This window comes from Myodes glareolus, chromosome 5 (assembly GCF_982192425.1).
Source record: "Myodes glareolus chromosome 5, mMyoGla1.1, whole genome shotgun sequence".
Taxonomy (NCBI): domain Eukaryota; kingdom Metazoa; phylum Chordata; class Mammalia; order Rodentia; family Cricetidae; genus Myodes; species Myodes glareolus.
This window is the reverse complement of record NC_142030.1, coordinates 59899454-59924634: the sequence shown is the minus strand read 5'-3', so window position 1 is coordinate 59924634 and position 25181 is coordinate 59899454. Positions and strand designations below refer to the sequence as shown.

General features: G+C 41.8%; 1 protein-coding gene across 2 annotated transcripts in view; it reads left to right on the top strand.

Moving 5' to 3' along the window:
- Nme7 (NME/NM23 family member 7) overlaps window positions 1–25181 on the top strand; it is a 150514-nt gene that overhangs the window by 10051 nt on the left and 115282 nt on the right. For both annotated transcript variants that reach the window (XM_087906329.1, XM_087906328.1), the window contains exons 3-4: window positions 17796–17903; window positions 20242–20408. In XM_087906329.1, the coding sequence (XP_087762455.1) occupies window positions 17796–17903; window positions 20242–20408 (275 nt within the window). The remainder of the gene's footprint in view (window positions 1–17795; window positions 17904–20241; window positions 20409–25181) is intronic.

The window sequence follows — 25181 nt, the reverse complement described above, 5'->3', positions numbered from 1 at the left end:
TGTCGGAGAGAGTTGGCTGTAAAGATCCTGGGGTAGTAACTTTATACGGACTGAGCAGGTTATATGTATATGTTCAAGAACACACACATGTAACACTAATTAAAGCAAAAGAGGCCATGAACTTGAAAAAGAACAAGGGGGTGGTACTCAGGAGGGTTCACAGAGAGGTAGGGAAGGGGGGAATGATGTAGTTATAATGTCAAAAATAAAGACATTAAAAGTAAAAAGATTACAGGGTGGGTGAGAGGGTTTGTCTAGGATCCAGTCAGGCCACTCAGATCGAATCAGCAGTGAAGAACAGGATGGCAGCAGACGTCAAAAGGGCTGGGACTGGCGTAGACCCAGTGTGGCATGGCACAGTAGTGCTTCAGAGTTGGGAGAGACTGCGTTTTTCTAGTTCCAACTCTTCTGAGACCGAAATTGTCACCTAATACTTAGCAGACTGTGAGCTCTAAATTGTGAATAGCAACAGGTTCATAAAAAAGGATGAAGGGAAGTAGGAGAGATGGCTCATCGGTTAAGAGTACTGGCTGCCCTTCCAGATGACACTGGTTTACTTCCCATGTGGCACCCATGTGGCAGCTGACAACCGGCCTTAGTTCCAGTTCCAGGGGAGCTGATGCCCTCTCCTGGTCTCCACAGGTACTGCATGCATGTGTTGCAGAGACATTCATCATATAGGGAAAACATTCGTACACATAAAAGAGAAATAAATAAAATCCCCAAAATGTATGTGTGCACATTGAAAAAAATGGCTGATATTTTTAAAAATCCTAAGATTTAAAGAAAGAAGTGAAGCTGAGGCTCACTTAGAGGCAGTGTGCCTTCCACCTCTCTGTCGAATCCCCACCTGCCTGAGGGGTGCACATCTATGCGGATGCTCAGCGGACCCGTACTGAATTAGTTCTGGTTTCTCAATAAAGGGAAGGAATTGAAATCTTTAGTCAGCCATAAATAAATAAATCATCCAAGCTACCCTAAATGGATTAGGCTTGTTGCAGATATATATATATATATATATATATATATATATATATATATATATATATTATATTGTTATTATTAGGCCATAAACTTGAAGGTGAAATATGGGAGAGAGTAGAGAGAGGGGACATATGAAGTTATGTAATTATATTTTAATTTTTTAAAAAGAAGCTTTAGTCGGTGCCATACCAGCAAGTGTTCTGTTGCTTTACCATCCTCTCCTCCTGTTCTGGTTCCCTTTTTAATGCCTCTTTTATTTTTAATATCCTGTTTCTCGAGGTAAGGAAGATATCCAGAGTGAAAAGATGAGAGAGGGAGAGGAATGGACTGAGTAGCTTCTGAGTCTGAGAAAGAAAGCGGTGTCTGCCTCTGCCAGCTACCCCTGCCCTCTCTGACGTTCCTCTGCCCTTTCTAGCACACTCGAGTGTCCTGGGAGGGCTGTGCTGGTGGAGATCCTCCCGTTTCCAACCACGTGCTGGGGACTTGCCTGTGCATTTCCGTCTCCTGGCTCTGTAACTAGATCATTCCGGTTCTGCATGCATGGGTTGATCCCTGGGTCTCCACTTTAAGGACTGTCCTAATCACTGTCTCTGTGTATTGCAGCTAAATTCTTAAGACCACAAACTTAAAAAGTCCACATCTTAAAAAGAGGGTTAACTAAGTTACATAACTTCAGAGACCTTTCCAAAAGTTTGATGAGATTAATACAAGAGCTGAAAAAATTATTTTACATACACAGACACATACTCTAGAATGAATCTTTTTTTCTCACGAGGAAATTATTCTTGAAATCGCTAATAGAATCTTCTGAATTGTTTCTTCTCATGTATTTGACTTACGTGTTAGGAGGCAGGGAAGAGCGCTGCCTGTCATTCACCTTCCATGACAGTGAATGTTTGAACCTGATAATTTTATTAGAGACTAAAAAGCAAGGCTTCACATTTACTTGAGGATGACCTGGGGAATTGACAAAGATTCAGATTAGGTCGTTTTTTAAGTGTAAGGGATTAGAAATTGTTTTCCTGACCTGGCACGAGAAGGATGTTAAAACTGAAAGCCAACCGCGTTAACTTAGGAACTGGGATGAGAGGGAAGCCTGTGGTTCTCTTCGTCACTGTCTGTCGGCTGCTGAGGCTGAACTGTGTTTATAGCTCATGTGATGCTGTCCCAGGGCTGGGTGTGGCGGCACATGGCTTTAATACAAGCAATAAAGAGGCATAGGCAGGCAGATCTCTGACTTCCAAGCCAGCCTGGTTTACAGAGCTAGTTCCAGGACAGCCAAGGCTGTTACACAGAGAAATCCTGTCTCGGAAAAACAAACAAACAAGCACAAGAATTTCCTGGGGTTTGTGAACATTCATGGTGACACAGCTCCACAGTGACAAGACCTGGGTTGAAGGGCTTTTTTAAATTTTTTTTAAAAAGTTTTGTTTTGTTTTTATCTTAGAGCTCTGTATTCTTTCTCATGTGTTATAGTTAGATCCAAGATGTTTAACCTCTTTTTTTTCTTTCATGTAGCTGTACAAATACAGACTCTTTAACTTTGTTTTTGAAAACCTTCAATTTCTAGACTATAACCACAGGATTTAATGGACGCATGTACTGGCGATGGCGACATGTAACCGTAGTGAGCACTAGGTGGCGCTCCTCCACCATTGGTGATGGCCTTTCTGGCTCATAGTGTTATTCACTTGAGTCCTATTGGTGCCCTTCAGATGCCATCCTTGTAGAAATCAGGAACACACACCACCTCAGATGGTCTCATAAAATGAAAGATAAACTTTCTCTTCTTAAATTAAAAACTAGGTAAATAATGAATTCTTCTGTTAGATTAAATTTGAACATGGCATTTTTGAAATCTGTTATGCTACCAAAATATTGTTTGACTTCATAAAAAGCTAAGTAAGGATTTAACATAAAATAATATCTGAGTTATGTGAGACAATGTAGGCAAACACATGGAAGAAAATACTATCCTAATGCAAACCTCTTCAGGCCGACTCTGCCAATCAGGGCTATTAACACTGACCGGTCGGTGTTCACAAGGCCTTGATAACTGTATAAAAGGACGGTTGTACTTACAGTCACTTGGCCCTTGTCAGCTTACCATCAACACACCATTTTCACCGATTCTGAGTATTCAACTAGCCTTTGCTCCTGACAAAAATGCAAATAGAGTCAGTAGTGACCTAGGCCCGTGGCAACAGCTGCAGTGCATGCAACCCCATATGTGCATGTAGTTTCTGCAGCCGTTGGCACACAGAAACCCGGTACCTGTCTGCTTGGTCAGCTCTGTTCTTCTCTATCACTGCACCTCGGGCTGTTGGGTGCTGTGCACATGCTTATAGCAGACACTGCAAGATTGGGGGTGTGAGCAGCCAGATTAGCCAAGACAGTGCGCACATGTGTGCGTGAGTGTGCGTGAGTGTGCGCGAGTGTGTGTGAGAAGGCCAGATTAGCCAAGACAGTGCACACATGTGTGCGCGAGTGTGCATGAGAAGGCCAAACTAGCCAAGACAGTGCGTACATGTGTGCGCGAGTGTGCGTGACAAGGCCAGATTAGCCAAGACAGTGCGCACAAGTGTGTGTGAGTGTGCGTGAGAAGGCCAGATTAGCCAAGACAGTGCGCACATGTGTGCACGAGTGAGTGTGTGTGAGTGCGCGAGTGTGCGTGAGAAGGCCAATTAGCCAAGACAGTGCACACAAGTGTGTGCGAGTGTGCGTGAGAAGGCCAGAGAATAGCACCGATGTCTTCCTCGTGTGTTCTCCAGCTTATGTTTTGAGCCTGGAACTCACTAATAAGGCTAAGTTGGTTGACTAGCACGCTCAGAGATCTACCCCTCCTACCTCCCCAGTGCTAGAATCCAGGATGCGCAGCTGTACTCAGCTATTGTGCGCATGTGCTAGGAACCAAATGTAGGTTTTCATGCTTGTGTGTTACACATTTTGTCAACTGAGCCGTATCCCCAGCCCCAGCCAAGGGAATTTTTTAAAAATATGAAATTTGAAGACTTGCTTTTCCTGATTTGAGAGATCTAAAGTTTGGTACTCTGGACATGGTGATGCGGCAGAGGGATGGGCTGGATGGTGAGAGGAACTGAGTTTGCCACTCAGGAGCAAGCTCTTGGTGATACATTGATCTTTGACAAAAATGCCAGCACCATTCAATGGGGTAAAAGTAGTATTTGAGCAGTTATTGCTGGGACAGTGGAATATTTTCTTGTACAAGGATCCATTTAGACTCTTAGCTAATATCACACACGAAAAGTAGCTAAACAAACTAAAACAAACGAACAAAAACCTCAACCTATATATAAGGCCCCAAATCAGAAGTCTCTTAGAATGAAGTATAGGCCTACATCCTGCAGTATTGTGTCAAACAAAGCTTTCTTGGATGTGACATTGAAACCACAAGTTACCAAAAATCTTATCCTCTTCGGAATGTTCTGGAACTGTAAGTGTGAAGCGAGGGAGGAGGGTGGCGTCTGAAGTATTGTCTCTGGATCCTAGCTGGACACAGCTAGGGACCCGTGGGTGGAAGAGACGACTAGGGATGAGTTCCAAAGGTGTGGGCAGAGCCAGAGACCCTGACAAAGCAGGTACAGGCAGCAGGAGCAGTGCGTGGCAACTCCGGAGAGCTGTTAGGGGCTTGCCGGGGTGCAGGATGGGAGCTGTCAGGGTAGCGGCAGCGGAGGGCCTGACAGGAGCTGTGGGCTTGAGTGGAGCCCCGCAACTAAACGTGATCCGACTGGGAGCTGGCAACGTAAGCATCTTACCCCCGGTGCTCATTCTAGACCTTCCATCACGGTTGCCTGGCAAATCCATGTGACAGCTACAAGGTAAAGGAGTCCTTCGCTGAAATCACCGGAGCTCGCCTGCGTGGTGCCGACTACAGAAAATCTGATTGAAGACCCGGAGGGCCAAATGGAAAATGTCCAACGCATACATTTCCAGGCCTAGTGGTGTGGTGGTTAGGGGAGAGAGGCGCAAACACCCCCACCTCCCCCAACCCACTCCCCAGCCCCACTTATGACCTTGACAAAGCTTAGAGATAGCATGTATTTTGGTATTTTCTTTGCTATCACATGGTTTATGGCCCAAATGGAGTCAATTCTGTAATTGAATATTAAGTATAAATAGTATCTAACTACGGTTATTGTGTTAATATATTTAGTCCCAGCATTTCTGTTTTGTCTCAGATCCAATTCTCCTTTCAGTGCGCGGTTAGCTGACGACAAGCAGTCCCTCAGGGTAGGCCTGGCCCTGGCATTATATAACACCATATCAACTGTGTTCTCTAAGGTGTCAGCCAGGGGAGCCATAAGTAAGGGGCAAAGGGGGACCTTTAGATTCTGGAAATACATAGCAAAAAAAAGTTAAAATATTAGTTTTGAGTCTTTTAAGGTGCCAAATATTTGATTTTTGCCATTTTATCAAGATCTGTCACGTGTCTTTATTTCTTCGGACCTTGATTTCAGTGTTTTCATGTCACTAAGGACTTTCAACAGAAGTAAATGAGAGCCACTGTCTCCTAGAAGCCTGTAATCTGGTTATAGGGAGAATTTTAATTGCGCAAGCAGACCAGATGGCAAGCCAGGGTTTTACTGTGGGAATTCGTCTGTCTCGCGGGGAAACAAGGGTCCCTGTGAAGCTGCGCTGTGTAACAAGTCACAAAGCCTCTGCCAGGTCACGTGTCTGCACTTGGGGTTCCTCGTTGTTAATGTCTCTTTGATCTCTGGGCCTCTGAAAATCGAATCACAGGTTCAGAGATGCCGATTGGCCGGAGATGGTGTGGAAAGACTCCACAGCCATTGCGTTTGCTTGAAGGCGGCTGAAGCCACGTTTGCCCCTGATTTCCAGAGAGGTTTCCCTTCATACGAGCGTGTGACTTTGATTTCTCACATGGCAGTGACCTCAGAAGTCAAGAGAGTTTTTTTTTTTAAAGGATAGGGTTCAAGAAGAAAAAGTTTAGAAAACAAAAGCTCCTTCTGGATGGAGCTGACGGTGGCCATGGTTTTCTCCGGCTTTTCTTCATCCTGCCCTTTGAAAGTATAGGCAAGTGGGGGGTGGCTGTGCATTTGGGGGAGCACATGAGTTTGTTTATTGATTTTTTGTTTGTTTGTTTGGTTGGTTGGTTTTCTGTCTTTTTGAGACAGTGGTCTTAGTAGGTAGCCCAGGCTAGCCTGGCGCTCCCTGCGAAGCACAGGCTGGCTTTGAACTTGCCATGCTCCCGCCTTTGCCTTCAGTTTGTTGCTGCTGCTGTTGTGCTCTGTCTGAAACCATCAGATGAAAACTGGCTGTGAACTGGAGCTCTTTCTCCTCGGCTTCCCAAGTGTGTGGATTTGGGAAGTGCATCTCAAGGTCAAGTATAAAATGCGCTATTGCTTAAAGCCTAGCGTGGTGGCCGTGTTTCCGTTTCCCGAGCTTACCGTGCTGTAGCTAAGGGAGGCAGGAACTGCTGGCTTATTTGCCTACTGTCTGGCCATAAATTTTTAATGATTCACTATATTCCCGGAACGTTCAAAGCAAAATGAAGTTTGTTCTTCAGCAACCACCTTTTGCTCTGCCTTACTGGAAGCAGCTGGCTTGAGGCGGCAGGTCCTCAGGTGCCTGCCGGCTTCTGATGCAGCTGACTAAAGTCATTCGGGGCAGCTGTAGGCACAGAGGCCCAAACTAGTAATCTGTTGAATGTAACCTTTATTGCCTCAGAGGTTAATGAAGTCACATAGATGCTGATGATTGTTAAGACAGATTACGAGCAGGTGCTGCTTTTCATTGCTTTATGACTAATTGCTAATCTAACATGTTGGTTTTTCCCATCGTTCTTGCCATCGTCCCTCTTAGACCTGAATTAAGTAGCTGGTCTCAGTTGATCTTTCTCCCTTAGACATTCTTTCCCTCCATCTCTCTGTCTGTTCATCTGTCTGTCTCTTCATGACACTGGAAAATTTACTGAGCATCTAGCTTGCCAGGTACTTTACTAGTCCCTAGAGAAACACATTTTGTGTGTTGTTCTCAAGAATATGTATTCCTATTAAGATAAATATTAGTCATAGCCTTCTTGATGCCGTTTTCCTATTTATAATGTTCACTGACCCAGTGATTCACTATTCCATTTTGTCTTTCGAATCTAAGCACATCGTTGATCAGAATTTTTATGTTCTTTGTATGAGCTTAGATTTACAGTCAGACCCGTGCTTGCCCCCAGCCTGGCACTCTTTGGCTTTTGCCATGGTAGCTGTATTAGTTATACACTTTGTTGCTATGGGAAAATACCCGAGGAAAGTAACTTAGGGAAGGGGAGGTTTAGCTTGGCTTATGGTTCAGAATACTGACGATCATGGCGAGGAAGTCTTGGCAGCCGGAGCTTCAGGCAGCTGAGTCACACTGTGTCTGCAGTTGGGAAGCAGCGAGAGGCGAATTCTAGCTCAGCTTCTTTTTCTCCTGTTCATTCAATTCAAGACCCCAGCCTAATAGAATCGTCCCGCCTACATTTAAGGTGAATCTTCCTACTTTAACTAACTAACTTCCCAGACGGCTAGGGAAGGTGTGTCTGCGGGATGATCTAGCCCCTGTGGAGCTGACAGTCCTAACCTAGTGGCTATATAGAGGGCTCTTCAAGCACCTGTAGCTGTCAATCACAGAGCTTACCTCTGCATCGCGTTTGTGCTTTTTGTCCTGCTTTTGTTTCGTTCGTATTTATCTTGATTTCCCCATTTGGAATGCGGATAAAGCCGACTTCAGTGTTTTGCTTCGGCACACACCCCTTCTCTCACGCAGGGCCCAGGACAGTCAAGAAAGCTGTTATTCTTCCATTATCACTCTTTTTAAACTGTGTCTGCTAAGGAGCATCTCCAGTGATGAGCTCCACGCCATCCCTATATCTTAAGGGGACTGGGTCAAGAGTTTTCATTACATTATTAAAAGCAGAAAGCTGGTGTTGAATTTTGGTAATAAGAAGAACACAGAGTACCGTGCTACACCCCGGCATGTTTCTGCCTCTCTTGCCTTTCTACTGGTGTTGATGGAAGCTGAGGGATGGGTAATCCAGGGGTTGCTCACAGCTGTCCAGTCATGGAGGATATGAATATTTTAAAAGTTGACTTTAACAGAACTGGGGCGTGACACAGCAGTTGGGTGCTTGCTGGCAAGTGCAAGGCCCCAGTTCAATTCCCAGCACTGTAAAATTAATAAATACATAATAAATAAACGTTTGGCCAGGATATACTTAGCTCCTTAAAGTCAGCTAAATTATTCTGTTTATTTATTATGAGTGATGAAAACAGCTTGTCCCAGAAGGCAGTGACACTCACCACTATACCCCTAGCGCTGTACCAGATACTGACCGGCAGAAGACGGGTGCATTGTGATGCTGAGGGGGGGAATTATGGAGTTCATCCTCAGCGCTGCAGAAGGTGGGGAGATATAATGAATGTGACACACTCACAGGGCATTTGACTGTTTGAAGAAAGCAACCATTGTGGAGATGAAGATTTCTAAGTGATAGGAGTTATGACTCACAGGTTGTATGTTCTTTAATGACCTTAGGGTTTTTGGAGCCAGTTATCTTTTTTGATGTTATTATTGGAAAGGTAGGTATAATTCTGTGTAGATTCAGAGTTTTTGGAGGTAAATGTTGTCTTTTTACCTTTTGCTCCTGTTTATCAGAGTCTAGGATTTTCTTAATCTTATTAAATTTGTTTACCATTGCCTTTTGTAAATCCTGAATCTCCTGTCCAGTATTATGCTCCAAAGCCTTTATTAACGATTTTAAGGCATGGAGTTTGTCTGTCAGAGACACCATTTTCTCCTTGGACAGAATCCTCATGGCATGTATTGTGCCTTCTTGTATGGAAATCCTGTCAATTAATCTATCATATCCTTTTGATAAAGTCCAATTTTTACATTTAATGGTTTTAATCCTCTTAGCTAATGTTTTAGTACTTACAGAAATGGACTGGAGGTTACGAGTCATTTTGGTTGTCCCCTCCTTGAAAGCAGTGAAGCTTCCTTTTAAAGAAGCAATATCAGACTGTATTTTTTTGATATTTTGGTCAGTCGACCAAGTCATATCAGACAAAGATCTAGTCTCTTCCTTGAAAATTTTAAACTCTTTTTTGAGGAGGTTGGTGTCAGTCTGTATTGTCCTTAAGGTTTTAATCTCTGCCCTCAGCATTGCTGATTTAATCTTGAAGGACTGCATCATTCTTATAACATATCCAAACACCAGAAAAGCGACAAGTCCCAGAAATAACCAAGTAAGAGGAATATCAGAAACCTCATGGAGGATATCCTCCCTGGCACAATTAAAAAGGCCATTGAATTTTTGGATAGTAATATTTTTTGACATGTTTAATCAAAAGAAATTGTATTTATTTATTTGTTTTTAATTGAAAAGAAAAATCTTACCTGTAATGACCCTTGTCTGCCAGTAAGCTGCAGGGGCACACCTGAATCCATGTGGCAATGGCGCCGACCCAGAAAGCAAATTCTAAAATATATACTCTCAAATCCAGAGGTTAAATTCATAGATCGAGTGCTGGGGGAAGACAGTGCCCAATGGGGGTAGCAAAAGCCAAGGAAGTTAGTTGCGCGGCCCCGCGAATGCGGCTAGGAGCTGGCTAGACCCCAGGTGCGGTGTGCGCTCAGGCCGCTAGGCCCGCGCCACGAGGGGGAAAAAGGCCCCACGTTGGGCGCCAGATGAAGCTGCAGGGCGATTGGTAAAGAAAAGTCCCCAGACTATCTTGATACAAAATATATAGCTTTAATAAACAGAAGTAAGACTTACAACAGCTTACACCAGAATCCAACCGATCCGTCCGGACACAGGAGCCAGGCGAAAAGAGGGCTAGCAGAGCGCATTTGCAAGGTTTATAGGCAGGCTTTTGCCTGAGGGCGGCATGCCCCAAAAACAAAATATGATTGGCTGAACTCCCCTATCATTAAGTAAAATAAACATTCGAGTAATACCCTCCTGAGACTCGGCATTAGGCTGCTGAGTTCAAGTCCTACAGAAGTGATGTTCCTGGCAGTCCGACCACAGTCTGCATCTCACTCCTCTCACTGCTGTCACAGCTGCTTCACCGGACAGGCTTTTCGATAAGTGTTCTCAGGTAGAGTGCCTCCTTTCCAAATGGAAATTTTAGGTGAAGCTCTGTTCTGTGGGGTTCCCTGCAACAGTACCATCAACATCGGCAACTTTCTCGTGCCTTTAAATGAGAAGCTTATGTGGGTGGCCACATGCTCATTGAACTTGTGAGTCCCAGTCACTTCTACATTTTCAAGCAGTATCTTAGTCTGTTTGGGCTGCTGTAAAAAGTAGCTCATAACAGCAGGAATTCATTTCTCACATTTCTAGAGGCCAGATGTCCCAAGGCTTTAGAAGATGCAGTGTTTGATAAGGGCTGTTTCTTTCTTCACAGATAGTGTCTTCTCGCCACCTTCTGGTATGGGGGCCAGGGTCAGGGGGATTTCTGAGGCCCATTGTGTAAGGGTAATAAGCCTTCAAAAGCTGCACTTACTAATAGCACCTCACAGTGGTGATGGGTTTGTAACATATGAATCTCACAGAGATACAGACATCCACACCGTAGCAAGCAGCTAGCTGTTGCGTATGCACGGATGGCTCACCAACCGAGATGATTTAAATATCTCTCAGAAATTAAGTCTGCAGTTCTTCGTGTATACAGTTATTTCCCATTATAGTTTGTTTTTAATTTGGTACATTTATTTTAGTAGCTGACATGTTACCTGGTTCCTATCACAAAATACACACACACACACACACACACACACACATACACACACACACGCGCGCGCGCACAGTCCTTGGGGAGAATGGTAAAGAGAAGATGTGCCTTATGAGCAAAGACTATATAGAAATGGGAGATGGCAGTGCAGTAGTTTTGAAGACCTCTTGGCCTTATTTTATAGGTTATACAAGCAGTCTTGTAGATTCATGATAATGTACAAAAGGTCAAGGGGCTGGAGAGGTGGCTTGGTGGTTAAGAGCACTGGTAGCTTTTCCAGATGACCGGGGTTCAGTTCCCAGCACCTACATGACAGCTTACAACTATCTTTAAGTCCAGTTCCAGGGGATCCAGCACCCTCACAAGGACATACCTGAAGGCAAATCATTAATGAATATAAATAAAATAAAAAATAAAAGATCAGTACAACAGAAAATATGTTGCAAGAAAGTTTTCAGTACTTATTCTAAATGTGTATTGGATCATAAAGTGAAGTTATTAGTATACTAGTTAAAAATTTGTAGGTAGCTGGGAAGGTGGCTCAGTCATTAATGTACATGCGTAAGTTCACATCCTGGGTACCCGTAAAACCCATGGAAGAAGCCAGGTGAGGTGGCATTCAGTTATAGCCCTAAGCATGGAGAGACAGAGACAAGAGGATTCCCAGAGCTCACTGGCCAGCCAGTCTAGCCAAATCTGAGCTCTGGCTTTAGTGATGTGTATGCACACACACATACACAGTGCGAAGCCATCGTCTATTATAATAGACACCAATATATAGAAAAATGATATAAGATTATGTATCCACTCCTCAATTCTGTATACATTTCATTTTATTTCTTGGTATGTGTATATGTTATGGGTATGTGTTCATATGCACATAAGCACGAAGGTGCAAAAGCCTTAAGAACATGTACAGAGCTAGTGTCTTCGACTTTAGTTTTTGAAACACGTTCACTGCCAGGGAGCTCATTGGTTCAGCTAGAGTGCTGGACCAATGAGCTCCAGCGATCTACCTATCTTCATCCCTCCCTTTTCCCAGGACTAGACTTTCTACCTATCTTCATCCCTCCCTTTTCCCAGGACTGGACTTACAGAAGCATGCTGCCACACGTGACTCTTATGTCGGTACTAGAGATCCAAACACAGGTCCCCATGCTGTGCAGCAAACACCTAATCTCCCCTTTGAATGTTAGCAATGCATCTTTTCTCAGTTAGGTCTAAACTCCTTCAGCCATCTTATTCAGCTTTATAGATATCTTCAATTCAGTCATATTTGCATTATAAGTAGCTTTCAGTATTTCTCTTTTAACAGTGATCCTTTGCACTTGTATTAAAGTGACAGCATTAACATTTGTATCCTTCCCCCTTTCAGGAGATACAAGTGTAGCATTGTGTCAGGCATATATTCGATGATTGGCATATCATTTCATTGAGTTTTAACAAATGAATTTCTTTGAAAAAGAGGCTATTTAGGATGAAGTTCTATGTTACTGTTTTGAGGCCAAAAATTCCAAAGTATTGTTCCCTGGATGCATTCCTTAGTACCTATTAGTACTATGTGATAGGATTCTGTGCCAGCAAATCCTTCTAAATCATGAAGCTGAAATAAAGGCGTTTCCAAACCCCACTGTAGTTTTGAACTTACATCACTACACCACACTGCTGTTTGTACTAAAGTTTGCTTTTTTTAAGCCTTTCTATCCCATGAACTAATTTTAATTTTCACTTCCTAGATTTATATAATTTTGTATTCAAATTTAGGCAATGACGGACTTAATAATGACATTGTTATTCAAGCGCATCATGCTCTCAAACTGTTTACTCTCCTTGGTCTTTTCTTGTCTCTCTCTTTGCCCTCCTATTATTTTCTACTTTTATGAAGAGAGGAGAGAGAGAGAGAGAGAGAGAGAGAGAGAGAGAGAGAGAGAGAGAGAGATCCATATGCAAAAGAAACATGCAATATTTGTCTTTATGGGTCTCTCTTATTTCCCTTTATGTGATGGTCTCCAGTCTCGCCCACCAAGCAACATAGTTTTATTCTTCTTTATGGTTGAATAAAGCTCCATTGTGTGTGCATACTTCATTTTGTTTGTTGACTTATTTGTTGAGGGACACTAGACTGATTCTTATCACTTTGCTGTTGTAAATAGTGCTACAATAAACAGGGATTGTCAGAGGTGTTTGTTTACTTGTTTTCTGGGTCTTGCTTTTGTATTTGTTTTGAGACTGGGTGTGGCCTTGGGTTGACCTTGCTATGTAGACAAGGCTAGCCTCTAACTCCTGATTGCTGGATATTAAAGGCTTGTACCACCACTCCTGGCAGATCCGGTATTTCCGTAGTGTGCTGACCTAGATTCCTTCATGTAAATTATCAAGAATGACATCTTAAATGACTTGCCAGAAACTCTGAAAGTAACCTGATCAGAGCTGTTCTTACTAGGATGAAGGCCAATCTGATTGTCCATGGTGATGGCTGATTTCTTCTTCCTGCCTTATTCTGTTTTCTTCAGATGCTGTGTAGGTAGCCTGCCTTTCTGTCTCCCTTCCTCTTGCTCTCTTGACTAATTCAGAACTCGTCACCCTATTTGTCTTCTTTTTGATTCAATGCTTTTGGTATCTGTACAAAGTATTCATTTTTGGCATCAGACACATCTTTATTTGAAAGTCTAGATCTGGCTTTGACCAGCTCTTCTACCTAGTAAGCTCCCGAACCTCTCTGTTTTCACGTGGGTGAAATGTACCTCCAGTTGCATGTGCGTTTTGAAGATTATTAACTCTGTCTGTACACAACCTGGATGATGGGATGTTAGCTTATTTCATTCCACCCCCACACTTACTGTAGTATTTGATCCCAGTCACTTGGAGAAATAAATAAGATTTTAAAAGCTTTGCTAAAATGGTAGTAGTTTAGAAAACACTCAGTACCCTAAAACCAGCACCCGAATATGAGCAATGGAGTGCGCTGCTTTGTGAAAGCTGGTGGTAATTGGTACCCTCACCCCAAAACAGCAGTAGCCTCCTTCCCTCTCCCTTGATTGCATTTATAAGTTTGATCCTTAGGGGTGATGCTGTCAGTATGTTGCCAAACTTACTTCTTATTTTAGTTTTGCTCTGCCCTCCTGAGGCTTTACCAGAATATCAGGCCCTGAAAAAGCATAGGGGATTTCAGTAGGGATTCTCGCACATCAACAAAGTATATCAACACAACTTCTCTTGAAAAATCTTATAATTTATAATGATTGACTTGAGAGAGGAAGGTTTCATTTTCCTCAGGGATGAGCCCCCTAATTGGTTATTCGATACCAAGTGGTCCACCCTGAAATCATATATATATATATCACACAATCATATATATTATATATATACATATGTACAATCATCACTGAATTAACTCAGCAGGTTGTATTTACGCTTATATGTAGCAATAATAGCTAGATAAAAGAGGCTAAAATTTGAGAGCAATTGGGGCAAGGTTAGAGGGAGGAGAAATGATGTAATATTTTAATTAAAAATTAAAAAAAGAAATAACTTGGAATACAATTATTCCTTAAGATTTTACTTCAGTTGTGAGCTATTAAATGGAAAATCTGGTAATTTCTTTGAAAACCATTTTGCATGCTTTATTTTCAATACCAGAAATATTTGAACTGAAATGCTTCTCACCTGTCCATATTTATTCCTTTTAAATAAAATATAAGCTATTTTGTCATAAGCACTGATAGAGTCCCTAGAATCCTGTTTGGCTCTGCAAACCTAGCCATAATTATTTTTTTTTAGTTTTAGAGTAGCTATGTGGCATTAGACTGTCTATTTTAGACAAGTACACTACGAATAAATACAGTATATAATACGACTTTAAAATTTATGCTGGGCATGGTGGCACCCTTTTGTGAGCCTAGCACTTAGAAGGTTAAAGGCAGGAAGGATCAGCAGCCCCAGTCTTAGGCTATATGAGGCCCTGTCTCTAAAAAGTAAAATAAAATTTAAAATCCATAAAACAAAATTATATTAACTTTATGAATGCTAAGGCTTTTCTATTTTCAAAATACCTTTGATTTCTGTGCAAAACCAAAACACGGCAGTTAATTTCTTAAAGCTATAATTTGTTAATAAGTAGTTTCATGTTGATTGGTGTTATTTATGATTTTTCAGTAGTGCCTTGTAATAATATTTTGTTTTTGTTTTAACAAATGAAGTTTGTCTGAAAATCAGAGTGCAGTGCTAAGCCACTAGAAGCCAGAGAATGGTGGTGCACACCTTTAATCCCAGGACTCGGGAGACAGAGGCAGAGGGATCTCTATTAGATCAAGACCACCCTGGGCTATGCGATATTGACTCTGTCTATAAGAGCAATAGAGCTCACACAAAGGTGATCCCAGGCCTTTAATCCCAGCACTAGGAAGGTGGAGACAGGAGTGATATGGCTGGGTGGAGAGAGGAATATAAGGTGGAAGGAGACAGGAGCCCAGTGCGGTCTGAGGTTTGGTGGAGACAGTTGCAGTCTGGGGATGCAGTCTGAAGCAGTCTGAGGACAGGATCACCCCTTGGGTCTGAGCATTGGTAGAGGTAAGAACTAGTGACTGGCTGCTCTGCTTCTCTGATCTCTCAGCTTTCACCCCCTAATATCTAACTCTGGATTTTTATTATTAAGAATAATTAGAATTCATGCTGCAATGCCTTGCCTATTTTGTAAATTCAGATGATAAAACAAATCATTGTATATCCAATTAAATTATAAAATTTAGAAAGAAAATTGCTACCCAATTTTTTGATACAATATCTGTGATATGATTGTATTTCCCAGATACATAGATAGCGCCTCTTTTAGCTTACCTGCTACTGCATGTGTGCACTAACCCACCATTTCCCAGGATCACATGCAGATGGGTATAATAATTATATACAGCTGGGAGGGGATGCGCAGGACGTATGTCGTGGCTGGAATCTCAGATGAGACTCTGACGACCCTCCTCACATGCTCCTGTAAGGAAACACTAGCAGGGCTCCTCATGATACTTGAGACACCCCAGCTGCTCTGGCTAACGTAGAAATGGCAGGTGTGGGGAAGCACAGTGTTCTGCAAGCACCCTCCTGATTTCATCTCTCCAAGGAACAGTCTTGGGCTTGGCTAGGAAGTGAGCCCGAATTCAGTCCTACCACAACCTGAAATAAAACAATTTAAAAAACAGAATATTTTTGATACAATGTCATGTTTCAATATTTTCTATAAAGTGTGTCTGAGAGAAACTGAAATATTCAATGAAGAGGGAGTGGCAGATTATTCCTGTCCCATCAGGCACATTCTGGAACAAGCTCAAGGTATCTCTGTGTCCTGCTAGAACCAGTTTCTCCTTGAGTTCACCTGCAAGGCCAGAACTGTGGGAGGATCTGGGGAGCACAGAGTGCAGTTTCTGGTTTTGGCTCAGGCACCTGATAAGCTCTGTGGTGTTATGCTAGACATGTATATCCTCTGGAACTCATTTCTTTATCTATAAAATGAAGGAGTTTAATAAAATGATTCCAAGTATTGATATCGCTTAGAAAATGATAGACTTGGCTCAGTGAAGTCGGAAAGTAAAATTTAAAAGTTTTAAAATGAGTATGGTCTGTGACTCTGTGTGTGTGTGTGTGTGTGTGTGTGTGTGTGTGAGAGAGAGAGAGAGAGAGAGAGAGAGAGAGGATGAATCAGGTTCTCTCTTAGTTTCTGTTGTTTTAGCATAAAGAAAATATATTTGGCTTACTGTTCTGAAGGTTGAGAACTCAAAGCACGTGTCCTGAGCAGTTTTGTTCCGTAGTGGGTTATCAAGGAGGATGAGTGGGAGGTTCCCTTAGTAACAGCTCACTCCCAAAGCAGCACTGATCCCTAATGTGCAACCTGTGAACATCTCTTAGTGTTCTGACGCTCGCTGCTCTAGCAGTGGAAATTAACCGAGTGGAGATGTACTGTCCTCATACCCAAATGCATGTGAGATGCAAGAAGGGACAATGTGTGTGCTTCAAAAGGAAACCAGGAGGTGGAATCTAAGCCAAGTTTAAATACAGTTTATACTCAGAGTACTTCCTTACCTCATAAAAGAGACAGTACTGGTTTGGAAATTATGTTTCTGCATCTGTGAATAACAGTTCCATGCTTTTTAAAAAGATTTATTTGTTTTATGTGTACGTGTGCTCTATTGTGTGCACTACACCTGCGTTCCAGAAGAGGTTATCAGATCCTCTTAATAGATGAGTATGAGCTGCCATGTGGTTGCTGGGAATTGAACTTGGGACCTCTGGAAGAGCAGACAGTGCTCTTAACTACTGAGCCATCTATCCAGCCCTCCATGGTTATTTTTATGAATTTTTTAAAATTTCCTTGAGGTGAATCATGGTTTTAGAAGAAACTGGCTCCCTTTCAAGATGACAGGCTGGATACTTCTTTGTCTGTGGCATTGTGAAACTCTAGATCAGAACTCCAAAAGGTCCTACCTAAGAGTTTAGGAGGGTTTGAAACTTTTGGAAATAGTGGAAATCATTCTTACCAGTTTGTCTGTTTGGGGCTCACTTGTCAGAGAGTAATCCACAGAAGGCCTGGTCTTGCTTCTGTTTCTTAGAAGCACATGCTTTTGGAGAAACAGTAGGTTTCTACAAAATGTTACTGCTGTAAAATTACTAAGGAGAGAAAAGACATTTACTGCATAGTGACAATAGTATAAACTTGTTAAATCCCCGAGGGTGGGATATTAAAGCTTGAAACAGTGGAGTTTCCCAATTGCTTATTGATAGTTTTTAAGTCAACTTCAGAACAACTCTGAATAAAGTAGTCAGAACAGGAGCTCACGTTCCACAATTGCTGATTGAATTAGGACAATTGAATAGCCAGGAAACTAAGATGAAACCCACCTTTGAAAGACCTAAGGGTATTTAATCAGAAACCAGCAGGACACATTTCTAAGAATAATTCATTATAACAGGAAAGATTTGTTTGTGCAAACATCTGGGAATTCTCCTTTTCTTTTTGTATGACTTACATGAGTGCTCATCTGCTGTCTGATAGTAATAAAATTCTCTTCCTCACAGAACCAGAGTGAGAGGTTTGCGTTCCTCGCGGAGTGGTATGACCCCAACGCCTCGCTGCTGCGCCGCTATGAACTTCTGTTTTACCCCGCAGATGGATCTGTTGAGATGGTAAATGAGGGCTAGAAGATGGCTCGATTGGTAAAGTGCTTGCTGAGTCTGATGCTTAACAGCCAGGTAAAACGTCAGGCATAGTGGCACCTGCCTGGGATGCCCACACTCTGGATGTGGGGCTTGCTGCCTGGATGGTCTGGCGGAGTGGGTAAGCCCTGGTGCAGAGAGAGGTCCTGTCTCCAAAGGTAAAGTGAGTCAGGGGTGCACTCAGGAGACAGAAACTGGGCCAATTTTCGGTTGAGGCCAGCTTGGTTTGCATAGCAAGTACCAGTCCAGCCAGGACTACATAGTGAGACTACATAGTGAAACAAAAACAAAAAAATCTCCTCCAAACAAAAAGCAAAACAAACAAATAAAAGTAAGGTGTACAGCTCCTGAGAACAAGACCTGAAGTTCACCTTTGTCTTTCATGGACGTCTGCTCATACATGGGAGCTCACACACTGATAAGTATCCTTTGTTTGCTTAAAAATTAGCAAAGTTATTTTATATGGGGCGAGGAGAAGAATAAGACTGCCTTTGGTATGGTTGATTTCGAAATTGCATTTGAAGATATAGGGTTTTTTCTTTTTTTTAATTGAAAATATATTACTCATACAATATATTCTGATTACAGTTTCCCCTCTCCCAACTCCTTCCAGATTTTCCCCACTTCCCCACCAACCCCTTTCTTTCTCTTTTTCATTAGAATACAAATAGGCATTTAAAAATAAAAGTAAATCAGAATATGACAAAACAAACAGGGAAAAAAAAAGCCAAAGGAACACAAACACTGAGATACACACATTTGTTATACACAGGTGACCAGCTTGCCAGATGCACTGGTGTAATAGTGTGGCACAAAGGTGTGGGAGTAACCAACCACTGTCTGAAGACACATTTTTATTGGAATTCTTTTTTCTTGGTGTTCATTAGTACATCAGCACATGAAGATTACTTTGTGCTGGTATTTTTTTTTTTTTGAATTATGTGGTAGACAGAATTTACCACATAATGTAGACTAGCTTCTTACTTGCAATCCTGTCTCATCTCAAATGGGCTTATAAATGTGCACCTTCACCCCCAACCTTGTTGCAGACTTCTAACCAAAGTATATCACAAGTTTTGACATTAAAAAGTATAGAAACAGCTTAAACTTGGTGACATATGACTATAATTTTAATACTTAGAAGGCTGAGGCAGGAGAATCACAAGTTCAAGGTTGCCTGAGCTGTATAGCAAGATTTGTCTCAAAATAAACTGACCTGAAGAAATCTCTTATTGGGTAACAACACTGGCTGTGAAATCATAAAGTCCTCAGCTTGAACATTGAACACCTATATAATAGCTGGGCCTTGTTCCATGTGATACACCAACGTTGAGTGGCAGAGACAGGCAGCTCCCCAGAGTGCTCTGGCCAGCTATCCTAGCTTAAACAACAAACTTCAGGTTCAGGAAGAGACCCTGTGTCAATAGAGTAAAGTGGAAATGACAGGGGAAACACCAGATCGGGCCTTCTCATATATGCATGTGGACGTGCACAGCTACCTACATCCATATGCATGAGCATGCGTATAACACACACACACACACACACACAAAACACAGAGCTAGGTAGACAGACAGATACAGTGAGGCCCCAAAATGAAGTGGGATAACTGGTATTTTGGATTAATCAATATTTGATAAGTGGTTCTAGGTAAATGGTTATTATAGTCATAGATATTATTGAAAGTTGGCATCTGTATAAAAAATTCAAACTGAAGAGGGTCCCTTCCTTCGCATTCCTTCGTTGGTAATCGTGGAGGGCCTAGAGGATGGCTCAGTTAAGAGTCCTTGCTGCTCTTGTAGGTCCTGAGTTTGGTTCCCAGCACTACACTAGGCAGCTCACGGCAACTGTAGCTCCTTCAGCTCCTGACAAGCCAACACCCTCTTCTGGCTTCTGCTCCTGCACTCACATTACATACCCACACAGAGACATAAATACACATAATTTAAATAAAATACAATTTCTGATGAGCTTATTTAGTATTGGAATGTGTATGTGTATATGAAAATAAGGAATGTGAGAATCTGACTATCTCTGGTTCGTAGATGCTAAAACAGCTTGGCTAAAATAAGTTTACTCAGGGTATTTTAAAATATATATTTTATTGTTATATATATATTATTATATTATATATATTATTACTAGATTGGATTTAGAAATAGAGATTTCTAGTATAAAATATGATTTATATGTGAAGTTAAAAAGTAAAAAGATGTAGTTGTCTTTGGTCAGATAAACTCCAAACTGTTCCTACCTCCCAGTGAGGTTAACGTTCTTTGTAAGTGTTTTTCATTGTGTTTGGTTCTAGCATGATGTAAAGAATCGTCGCACCTTCTTAAAGCGGACCAAGTATGAGGACCTGCGCTTAGAAGATTTATTTATAGGCAACAAAGTGAATGTCTTTTCTCGACAACTGGTGCTGATTGACTATGGGGACCAGTACACAGCTCGCCAGCTGGGCAGCAGGAAAGAGAAGTAAGAGAACAGTTCTGCTGTCTCTTCCATGGGAACATCACATGTGACTTTGGCTTCTGATTTCCTGTTTCTCGATTGGGTTGTCACAGCACACTTCTTTCCAGTGGGCCCAGTATAGTGCATTAACAGTTTTGAATAGTTTGGAACTGATCTGGGATTTGTTTCTGATTAGAATGACAGTGATTTCCATAGTCTTGGAAGGTTATATTGAGGGGAGGGGGGTGAGAAGCTTTTACACTCTCATTTTTTATATCTCTCACTAAAACCGAAGATTATTTGAGCATGAACTCTTCTTCCTAAGGATAAGCCTGGCTTTGGGAGAGAGGAAGTAATGATGCTTGAATCACCATAAACCTAGAAGACAAATTATTTCTTGCAAAATTGAAGGCTTTGTGGAGTTGTTTGGTGTTGATGATAAAAGATGGGTTGAATTGCCACCCAGTTAGATGAGCCGGGGTAAAATGCTAGCCAAAGAAATGAATATAAACAAAGATACAAAGGTGGGAAATCCTGTCTAAAGTTGAGAAGAACTGTTATTCTAATTGAATAAGTTGGTGGCTTAAACTTATAAAAGTTTAATTACTAAAATAATGATCTGAATAATTATGGAAGTAATAAATGTGAATAGGAAATAAGAAGTGTGTGTGATTAATAGAAAGGAGTAATGCAGGCTGGGGATGTAGCTCAGCTGGTCAAGTGTTTGCGTAGAAAAGACAAAGCCCTGAAGGCCTGGGTTTGAGCTCCAGCACTGTAAAACTTGGAAGGGGGCACATATATATTAAACCAGTGTGTGGGAAGTGGAGGTAGGCGGGTAAGAGTTCAAAGTCTTCTTAGGTTACATAGGGAATCTAGGTCAGCTTGAATTTCATGGGACCCTGCCTTAAAAAATAAAATAAGACAGGCAATGGCGGCACACACCTTTAATCCCAGCACTCAGGAGGTGGAGGCAGGCAGATCTCTGTGAGTTCAAGGCCAGTCTGGTTTGTAAAGTGAGTTCCAGAATGGCCAGGGCTGTTACACAGAGGAATTCTGTCTCAAAAAAACAGATAGATAGGTAGGTAGATAGATAGATAGATAGATAGATAGATAGATAGATAGATAGATAGATAGATAGATAGATAGATAGAAGATAGATGAGTGTAGAAAGGGAACTAGGGAGGAGAGAGGACTGGAGGGAGTGGGGAACAAGAAAGCATTCATGTATGCCATGAAAGCAGACAGACTTTTGGGGGATGGGAATGGGACTAACAAGAAATGAGTTACAGTTGGGGAGAGCAGGGGTTGTAAAAAAGAACAGAGTATAATGATACGAAAATATCACTATGAATCACATTATTTTATATACTAGCTAAAAAAAAATTTTTTTTTAAAGAAAATGGTGTCAACTGTAAAGTGTGGGGGAACAAAAAGGATCACCCAGTGGAAAGGTGTTAACAGAGGTATCTGTCCCGCCAGGTCCCACAGCCTTTCAGTCCCAAGTAAACACACAGAGGTCTACATCAATTATAAACTGGTTGGCGTATTAGCTCAGATTTCTTATTAACTCTTATAACTTACATTAACCCATAAATCTTGTCTGTGTCAGCCACATGGCTTGGTACCTTTGTCAGTGAGGTGTTTTCATCTTGCTTCCTCTGCATCTGGGTGACGACTGCAGACTTATGTAGTAATAAGGAATGGCGGGCTGCGTTCCCACCACCCGGCTAGCTTTACCCAAAATAATACCCTTCTCCATCAGATTTAGCCTTTTCTTTTCCCAGAATTCTCCTGTTCTGGTCACCCTACCTATACTTCCTGCCTGGCTACTGACCAATCAGCATTTTATTAAAGCAATACAAGTGACAAATCTTTACAGGGTAGAAGACCATTGTCCCACAGTACGAAGGAGTGGGCAGCACACTGCTCCCCTGTGGCTCCCTGGCAGAGCTGGCAGGAAGGGACCGGAGCAGGAAGGGACAGAAGCCTTGTCCAAGTTTTACACCAGGTGGCGCTGGTGAGAAGACATTGGCATTGCCAAGTGGAATATGGAAGGGTCCAGGCTGAGGAGGGAGAGATGGTAGGGGTGAATAAGGATGAGAGATGAGCAAAATTCAATGCTGTATGTTATGAAAATGTAATTGTGAAACCCATTGCTCTGCACAATAAGTAAGATAAAGTTTAACACCTGAAAACCAAAAAGTCATGAGAATTCAAACATAGGAGACTGATTAGGACCTGGATATGATTCTTCTCATTCTGTTTTACTTTATATCTTTTATGTCACTGAGAAGATCTCTTTAAACATTTTAAGGGCCTAATCTGTGTCAGCTGAATGAATTAATAAATTACAAACGCAAGTGTATCTGCTCTTTTCTGTATTTCCTTCCTATCCTCAAGTTACGACTTTTGATCTAATTGATAAGGAAGTTGAAGTTGTCTCATTAATGTCATCTATTATTGATCTTAGTTTGTAGAACTAAGATCTACTTACTTACTGGCATGTAAGTATACATGACATACTGGCATGTCCAGTATGTGTTGAAGACATGACTGATTGATAAAAGACAATGACTGCAAAAATGTAAAAAAAAAAAATAGAAGAAGAAGAAATGAAACTTTAGGGAAAAACTGTGATGCCAAAGAGCCAGTCTGTCTCTATTGTTCACAAAAAAGTCCTACGAGCATTTATTGAATGAATGAGTTGGATTATGACATTGCAAAGGCCTGGTATATAAAGGAGGGATGTCCCTGGCAGGCATCCCTGCCTGCTCATCCCTCCTATTGCGCTGGGCTTGCATTAGTTAGCGAATTGTCCTACAAATACCCGAGAAGGCGTCTTCTAAAGAGAAAAGAGTAATTCGCCTCATAGTTTTGGAGCTTTCATCCTATGACTGATTGACCGTGCTTGGAGCTCGCTGCAGCACATGTTATGATGGGATATTGAGTGGTGGACAAAGTTGTTCACTTAAAGACAGCATAGTAAAGAGGGGTCTGATGTCCTAACACCTCTTCTCAGTTGTGACCTAAGGACTTCACATTACCCCTGCTCCGCCCCCACACAAAGTTCTACCATAGAACTACAGGCTTGGGACTAAGCCTTTACACGTGGGCCTTAAAGGACAACTGCCCAAGGTACGGCGTGGCTTTCCTGTGAGGTTGATAAACCATAGCACAGAGCCGCCACACACTTTCTATTCTTCTTTCCTTATTGTTTGCCATCCTGATTTTCTTTGCTTTTGACTTAGAAAGAAGTGGAACAAAAAGGAGATGCAGCTTAAAATCAATCTTTAAGAAAAAAAAGTCTTAATGATAACTTTTCTTTTGAAAATTGATGTCCAGTTTTATGAAAATGTCATTTAATTTTCAGTGTCCACAATTATGAGTTGAAATGTTCTGAGAATAGATTAAATATGTTGGAAATGGAATTTTAATTCCTTCATCTTTCTTGGCTCTGATTTTGGAGATTTATTATTTGAAGATGTTTTTTGTATTTATGTAGTTATTGTTTTAGTACTTAACATTAGGGATCATTATTGAAAACTAAGGTTGTATGTTCAAAAAGTTTCAGGAATTACTTAACTCAAAATGAAGGGAAAAAAAATCAGCAAAGCCATTTCTTAAGGCCTACTACCAAAATAGCTGAGTGCCTAATACCTGTTGTAACCACGACAGAATAGGGTATTTCTTACTGCGGATTTCTTACTTTCTTTACAGTTCCTTTCTAAGTCTTGATGTGGTTTGTGTCCAGGTGGTGATGGGTCAGATCTAGATGGTCTCATGGGAGACCACCAAGGGCAGCTGTAAAACTGGGAAACACCACAGTCCAGACCAAGAGCATCATTTATTCTTATGAGATCTGATGTTAAAAGTCAGCGAGAGTAAGGAAATAGCAGCTGTAAACCTGTGTGTGCGTGTATCCGTGCATGCACTGAAGTGCTTGTGCATGTATGTGCATGTGTGCGGGCCGGAGATTGACACTGGGACGCTTCCTCTGGCACTCTCTCCTCCCCCTTGTGCTAGGATTACAGGCGCACAACCACCGTGCACAGTTTTTAACTCAGGCCCTCATGCTTGCGTGGAAAGCGCTTTACCAACTGAGACATAGCTCCAGCTTCCATAATCCCTTTTATGAGTAATACATATCTATAGCTTCCATTCATTGTGGATAATCATGTATTCTAGTGTCCTGGCTAGTTCTATGTAAACTTGACACAAGCTAAAGTCACCTGAGGGAACGGGGCCTCAATTGAGAAAATGCCTCCAGAGGACTGAGTTGTAGGCAAACCTATGAGGTATTTTCTTAATTAGTGATAGATAGTGGAGGGCTGTGCCCACTGTGGGTGGTGCCAACTAGGCTGGTGGTCCTGGGTTCTACAAGAAAGCAGACTGAGAAAGCCATGGGAGCTAGTCAGTAAGCTTCACTCCTCTGTGGCCCCTGCATCAGCTCCTGCCTCCAGTTTTCACCCTTATTTGAGTTCCTGTTCTGATTTCCTTCAGTGATGAACAGCGATATAGAAGTACAAACAAAATAAACCCTTTTTCCCCCATGGTGTTTCTGCTCGTGGTGTTTCATCACAATAGAAACCCTAACTGAGACCGCTAGTCACTGTCTTAGAAGGGCACTTTGAATAATCATCTCGGCACACAGCAACATCAGGTTTCCATTTCAACTCTCAAAGGTAATCTGAGAAACTGGGATTAATAGTCTGACTAGAGCCAAATGAAAATAAAAATGGTCCTAACAATTGCTATTTCCATCTTTTGACTCTGATTTGTGAGGAATGAATGTTCTTT